Genomic DNA, 7,159 nt, shown 5'->3' on the forward strand with positions numbered 1-7,159 from the left:
CTCCAATGGTATCAAAGCTTCGAGATTCCTTAATAAAAGTGAGTCAATGTCACAATATAACCTGACATGTCCAGATATCGCTTGAACCCTTATATTTGAAGTCCTTGCATTCCAAAGTGTGAAGAGGTAGGAATATATCTAGATAAATCCAAAACATAAACTCGTCTGTTATTAAAAAAACCATATGATAGTCATGCACAAGGTGAAAACAATAGACTGTATCGCACATAGTAGGGGACTAGCTATTATCACATCCACATCGATGTCCTCAGCGCCCACTATTGGGTGTAAACCGTTACATAAATACATGCTCTCACATGGAAAACATAAAAACCCACCTTATTCTGGGAAATAAGTCAAACATCATGTGAAGACTCTAGCTTCCCACACTCATACCAGAACTAGAATGACTCTACTATCGCAAAGCAGAGAGAAGTCATGACCAGAAGATAAGTGAAGGATTGAATGACCAGGTCGCTTAAAAGGAGAATCTCCCGTTAGAAGCCAAAAAGATGAGTATCTTTCTACAAAGTTTTTTCAAACACGAGCACGAGCATGGGCACACAAAAACACACAACCTCGAAACAAAGACAGGTGCATATTACAGATTGTGAGGATTGTTAAATCTCCGTTCTTATATTCTGAAACTGACTTCAAGTGGGCTGAGAATTGAAGCCATTCTTTGCATTATAGACATTGGATCCGAAAAAAGAACCACTCCCTCATCCTGTGGGGTTGGTTACCCATGTAAAGATGCCGATAGCAGTAACTATCTTGTGTCTATAGAACTAGTTGAACCGAATAAACTGTACTTCTGCGTCACTTCCTCGCTGTGCATCACTGCTTTGAAGATCGTCTTTGAAAGGAACATAATCTAGTCCTATGTCGATTCCTCCTAATGCATCACCAATTTGAACGAAGTCTTACGCACTATCCTAAAGATTTAGGTATGATGTATCAACTATTAGCATCTACAAAAACCTGTACAATAAGTGCCCGGTCAAGGTGATGTCCATCCTAACGATTGCACCCACCAACGCCCGAAATCCAGTAGTCTGCACCGTTATTGTTTGCAACATTCATTGTGCAAGAGATTGGCACCAGGCAAAGACCTCTGGTTCGCAAATCTGTTCCAGCTTCACAAACCTGACTTGCCGACTGGATTTGTCCAGACATCTGAGAGCAAATTATCCAGTAGAAACGATGGAATTTAATTAGCACAACTGCCAGTTGCGGACCTCATGTTGGCATTAAAATAGGAACTGAGCAACGATAAAGGAAGCAGCATAAAAGATTCTACCGATGGATTGCATCAACGGCATGCATACCTTTCGGGTTATTGTGGGCTTCATATAAGGCGAGCTCAGTACCTGCATTGCAGCATTTGCTAGTTGATGGCAGTCATCTCTAAACTAGACTGCTCGTCTAGTGAAAACTGATTGCTTCAATTCAGGGACCAAACTGTAGATTAAGTAAGCGTGGCAAAACCTACCTGGACCTGATCCTGGAGGAATTTAATGTATCCAATCGCTTCCAACAAGACAGAAGCTGTGTCCGTCTGCAAAAGCTCAATCTACTCCTGTTAGAAAAGAAAAGGTGGGAACACGAAGACGGACTAATGGATGCCGCAACATAGGGCCTCTCACCTTTCCGAACGGTGAGACCAATTGCTGCAGGGTTGTAATTTTCTCACCTACCTTACGCACTTGGGATTGCGAGACTTGTGCCTGCATAGCGAACGTTTGTTGGGTAACAAAAATGGGCAGGCTACACAAAAGCCAGCAAAACCACATGAATGAAATTGTTCCGACCTTAGCTGGTGGCACTGGGCAGTGGACAGGCTCTGCATGCTTGAACCTTTTCGACGACGCATTAGCGTAACCGTCGCCATTGCTGTCCTTGTCCGGCGCCTCCTACACAATTAGGAGTGGACAGAGGGGAAATTGCTGAAGGTGATGCTTTGGAAACATTTTAGACACGCAAGAAGACCTGCAGTCAGCAGCGCGAGAGCGCATCGACTAACCGGTTTTCGACTTGATGAGCTTCCAGCTTGAATTGTAGAATTCAGGCCGTTCGAAGAATGCCATTCAGTGCTGTCGTCGTGACTCGAAGCATTCTGTTGGATGCCGGGGCTTGTAGGAACGGGAACTGAAAGCTTGCTGCTTGGAGTAAGGGTTTGATGAGATTGAAGCTCAGAGGCAGGGGACGAGGATTGACAAGAAGGCGCGGTTGCGCGTTTGGCAGCTGTAGATTGAGTGCCAGTCTGCAGGTATGTAGGACAGCCATCTTTCAGAACTGCAGGGTCGCGAAACGAGAAAGGTTGCTCTTCGAGCTCTGTTGTAGCAATGCTTTGCGACAGAATGTCGCCATAGTTTGCGGCTTCATCGTCCCAAGGTTCCAGCTGGTCTGAACAACTTCCAGCGGAATGTTGGAACGCTTGGACGTCGATGGAAGTAGCAACAGCGTGAGCAGGCAGAAGGAGAGGGCAATGCTGCAGTTGTCCACCCTGCTGGAGAAGGGAAGAAGAAGAAGACCAAGGATTGGAAGAATCCATCATCGTTGAGGGGGAGGGAGAGAGGAGGAGTCGCCGTGTTCGATAAGCGACATGGATATTGAATCGCTCCGTGCAGCGACGAAGAAATTTTGCAAAGATGGATGCTGAATCTTCTCCGTGCAGCGACGAAGAAAAATTAGTTACTCACAGCGAAGATTGTACGAAAGCACAGAAATCACTGGCAAGAAGCGCGGGAGAGTTATTGAATCAACCAGAAAGGTAAAAACATATGAAAACGGGGGAGAAAGGCGGGCTGTGATATCGGAAGCTTCATCCGCCATAGCTGCAGCAGCACAGATGCCGTTGCTGAAAGAAAAGATCGTCGCAAGGAGAGACAATTCAGCTGGAGTTTGCAACGTTCAATGAACGTTTGTTGAACTTCGCAGGGGAAGAAGACGGAAGGAAGAGATGCAGCAGAGAATTTCCGTTACAGAATGAAAAGATCGTCGGAGGAGGAGGAGGATAATTCGTGCTTCTCCGTTGCCATCACCGAAACATTGTTGAACTTTTGAAAGAGCACAACGATGAACGATCCACAACCAGAATCAAACGGTACGACAATTCTTTGCTTCTGTTGCCGTCACCGAAATCACGGACGACATCTCGTCAGCCGACGGAATTCTCCATCAATCGTGCTCCTGCTGGTTTCCCGTCTCCTTCACCGACGGCAAAGTCGATCGCTTTTATGCCGCTCGGGATGCCGGAACTTGCGATTTCTTCGCCGGCCAAAGTTCGGCAGCGTTGATTTTTGGCGTCGGGGTACGATTTCGCCGCGGAGATGCCGTCTCTGTTTGGCTCTCCCTCTGTCCCCTCATCAATCTGTCGTTCGACTCCGTGAGCCCCACGGCAGCTTGCAACCTGACTCGACCGCCTCATGACAATTTTGGGAAACGAGCGCCGTCCTCCGCATTTTTCTTTGAATTCCTTCGCTTCCACCACAGATTCTCGCCGTTTCGCAGCTTCTGCCTGCCCGCACCACACCGCGCTTTCTCTGCAGCTCACCCTTTCCCCATCGTATCACGCCACACCCCAGTCCTTCACCATCACCACTTCCACCTCCACCACAAGATCCGTGCAGTGTTTCTCTCTTATTTACGACTCTCCTTCCATCGCTGCCCCTGCTTTTTCTTCCTTTCGGTACTCCGTTTTCTTCCCGCTTTCCCAATCTTGGACGCGTTTTCTTCCATGATCCCTTTCTGAGGCTTCCTGGGTCCAGAGACCAGCACCACCGAATGCTTATTAACTTTCGCAGTGCGCTCACCTTGCTACTTCTGTGCTTCCTGTACTTCTCAACGTCCTTTGGCACACCTTGAAATGCTGCTGCGTTTCACACTTGACAAAATAAAGCACCTGGCGGCTGCGAGTAAATGTCGTCACACGTTTGAATACTTAATTTTCGCCATTGCAACTCCATTGCTACTTTACGATGGTGCTAACTGCTCAAACTCGAGTCTCGCACCTGGATTTTGGAGGGTCAAGATTTCACCATTTCTCCTTCAACCAATCACAAGCTTAACGCTGCGTGAGCAACAAAGGTAGTCCTAGGAGCAAAGATTTATAGACATCGGTGCAGGACAAAGGTACTCAGGCCAGCAAAGGAGGGCATGGCAGAGAGGGTTACGGGAAGGTTGCGGGAGCAGAAGGTGATGCCGAGATAAGTGAACAACTTGTAGTGTAGGAGAAGCATAGACACGCGCGGGGATGAGAGGGAGGCAGCCAGTCGGTAGTTGGGGGGGGTAGTTAGGGAATTTGGTTAGGGACGGGGTTAGACAAAGGTCTAGTTAGGGCGTAATTAGAAGATACTTTATAGAAAGGGAGTAAAGTACATGAATAAAAGGGGGAAAATGCAAGGGAGTAAAGTACATGAATAAGAAAATCAATTGGGGGATAAGAGGGCGGATAAATTATTGCAAGGGAGTAAAGTACACGATTAGGAGAAAATAGAAAGGACATTAGCAACTAGATTACGGGATAAGAGAGGGGATAAATTGGGAAAAGTAGAGAGGCGGAAAGATTAGAGATACAGAGGTTTGGGGAGGAAATTAGGGGAAAGAGAGGGGATAAATTGGGAAAAGGAGAGAGGCGGAAAGATTAGAGATAGAGAGGTTTGTGGGGGGGAGAGAGAGAGAGAGAGAGAGAGAGAGAGAGAGAGAAGATTCGATAGAAAGAATAAGGGAAAAATTGGAGGAAATTACACGATAAATTAGAGGAATTAAGGGAATAAATTAGGTGATAAAAGAGAGGAAATAAGGGGAAAAATAAGGGGGGGAAATTAATGTACGAAAATAAGGGGATAAATTAGGTGGGGAGGGGGAGTGGTAAAGAGAGTAGAGGTAGGTTGTGAAATACATGAAAAAAGGGGGAGGAGAGTGAAAAGAGAGAGAGAGAGAGAGAGAGAGAGAGAGAGAGAGAAGTGAGAAAAGAGAGAGAGAGAGAGAGAGTGCTCCTACCCCATGCAAAATCAGGAATAGGTCATTTGTAGTTAACACATAGCTAGGGCTACAAAATTTTTAAACCCTGTTCACAAAAAAACCATATATGTAGTTATACAATCCCTATGTCACCATGTATATATGATTCCTCAATTGCACTAATCCATGTAGACTCAAGGAAGAGGAAGTGCTTGATATTGATGGGACTTGCATCTTTACATTTTTTGGAAGCCCTATGGAAGTAGCAAGCCAAACATTTTATACCCGATAAAATTAACCTATAAAATTAGATGATACAATGGGTCAATCATCCTTACTAGATGTACATATGGATGCAAGTATGCCTTTTAACCATTTTATAGTAGTCGTAACAACACCCAAAGACTCTTATAGCCTTGTTTGATTCTTCATGGGCTTGGGGCATTCTATTACATGGAGTTTAAACACTTACAGGGTGTGACCAAGTCAATAGTATCAATTGGAGTCTTAAGACTTAGGCTTGCATATAAAGAAATTAGAAAATGTTTGATCTGCTCACAATGGGTAAAAAGTAAAGAACCAAAATTTCCTCAATCTTCGAAGAAGCTCATTTGAAATTTGTTTTGATTTGATTTGAAATCATTCTCATTGATGTGCACATTGTTCAATCCATCTACAAAATCCTCCAACAATGCACTATTTATGATAGACTTTTGTGAACTTATCCATTCCTTCATTCACATAGCACTCCAAAAAGTGCTTCTTCTGCTATATTTGCTAATCTAGTATCTAATCTAATGAGTCAACTGCATGATGTTCATTCTAGAAGGTCAACATTTAATGGATAAAAGGCAAGGGCCCTTCAAAAGGCAAACTATTGCTTTCAGGAAGTTTTGTGGAATAGTGGATCTCTAGTTTTCCTAGCATGCCTATTTAGTTCAGCTTGATATCTTTGTATCTACTCCCATCCTGACATCCTTTTCACTATTGAAATTCTTTTGATTGTTGCACTATATATCATTCTTTTAATTGTTCATTGCATATCAAACTTCTTAATGAGTAATTCAATTTTTTATCACGTCACACTAATTGCTTGCAATATCTAAATCACCTTGGATGTTTTGCATATTTGATTACTGATAGACAAACATCAAGGCTAACACACACACATGCACACGTGTGCACGTGCGCACACACACACACATGCATGCACGCATGCACACACACACACACACACACACACACACCCCGTTCCAATGGAGAGGGTATGAGTTTGAACCTGAAATAAAGGTACTTTCTTTCCCTAGAAAACATTATCGGAATGAGCTTTTGACAGAACTAATTAAGATATTTTCCATGTACCCTACAGTGTAATATCCCTCGAACCCCTCTTAGGATGAATTAAGAAGATACCGAATGGTGGATGTGGATAATTTCCCCATCGGTACAGATACATTATCCCATAGAAATAAGCATGGTACCCTAACAAGTTCCTATGGACACCATGAACCAGGGAATTTTTTGATAAATAAAACACATAGAAGGATAGATATTTATACTTGTTTCTTTATTAAAAGAAATTTCTTGGGTGCATGATGACTCAGTAGTTCAATAACTTATATAGAGGAATTGACAATAGTCAAAGGACTGAGACATAATTTTAGACACAATTATAGATTCATATAGATATATGAATACACATAATTGAGAATTGGTGGGAAGTCCTACCATGCCCAACACCCACCACGACCCCTTCCTCATACTCCAATTTGGAGTATCCAAGGCCTTCTACATGAGCGAACTCCTTGAGAACTGGGAACACAAGTTCTGAGAATAGTTCATAGAAGAAAGAAATAACTCAGAAGCACTACGAGACCTGTTAGGAGGAAATAGCTTGGATTTGCGCAACGAAACATTGAAGGACACACGAGCTAGAATCTATGGAGCCTTCACAGGTAACTTAGTCATTGGCACGCCAGAACAGAATCATTTTTGGAATGGGAGCTATGCCTGTTTGCTACGAGAGAAACCACGTAGCCATTCTTCACAGGATATCAACTACCTCCCAGTAGTATCTCCCCTATACTGCGCTTGTTACACTCTTCTACCTTCTAAAGTAGAAATTGTAAATGAACGAGAGAGAGTATATCAACGGCTCCACTCAGACTTATCCACGACGTATCGTCTTGTTGGA

At 43.8% G+C, this 7,159-nt stretch overlaps 1 protein-coding gene across 1 annotated transcript; it reads right to left on the reverse strand.

The window, feature by feature from the left end:
- Positions 1-547: 547 nt before the first annotated feature.
- On the reverse strand, positions 548-4,224 carry LOC147890479 (uncharacterized). The gene is made up of 6 exons (XM_087390872.1): positions 2,024-4,224; positions 1,812-1,913; positions 1,647-1,727; positions 1,493-1,558; positions 1,329-1,370; positions 548-1,176 (listed from the first exon to the last, which is right to left on the reverse strand). Exons 1-6 carry the CDS (start codon positions 2,555-2,557, stop codon positions 1,018-1,020), a joined length of 984 nt encoding a protein of 327 aa, XP_087246998.1. The 5' UTR covers positions 2,558-4,224; the 3' UTR covers positions 548-1,017.
- Positions 4,225-7,159: the final 2,935 nt, after the last annotated feature.

This window comes from Dipteris shenzhenensis, chromosome 19 (assembly GCF_047967505.1).
Source record: "Dipteris shenzhenensis isolate YYH24624 ecotype China chromosome 19, Dip_SZ_1.0, whole genome shotgun sequence".
NCBI lineage: Eukaryota > Viridiplantae > Streptophyta > Polypodiopsida > Gleicheniales > Dipteridaceae > Dipteris > Dipteris shenzhenensis.

Excerpts from the sequence above, each read along its gene's own strand:
- LOC147890479 (XM_087390872.1), bottom strand. The coding sequence starts at position 2,557 with ATGATGGATTCTTCCAATCCTTGGTCTTCTTCTTCTTCCCTTCTCCAG. Across the intron at positions 1,914-2,023 it reads GCTCATCAAGTCGAAAACCG|GAGGCGCCGGACAAGGACAG; the intron begins GTTAGTCGATGC and ends CTAATTGTGTAG. Across the intron at positions 1,177-1,328 it reads AGCCCACAATAACCCGAAAG|ATGTCTGGACAAATCCAGTC; the intron begins GTATGCATGCCG and ends ATTTGCTCTCAG.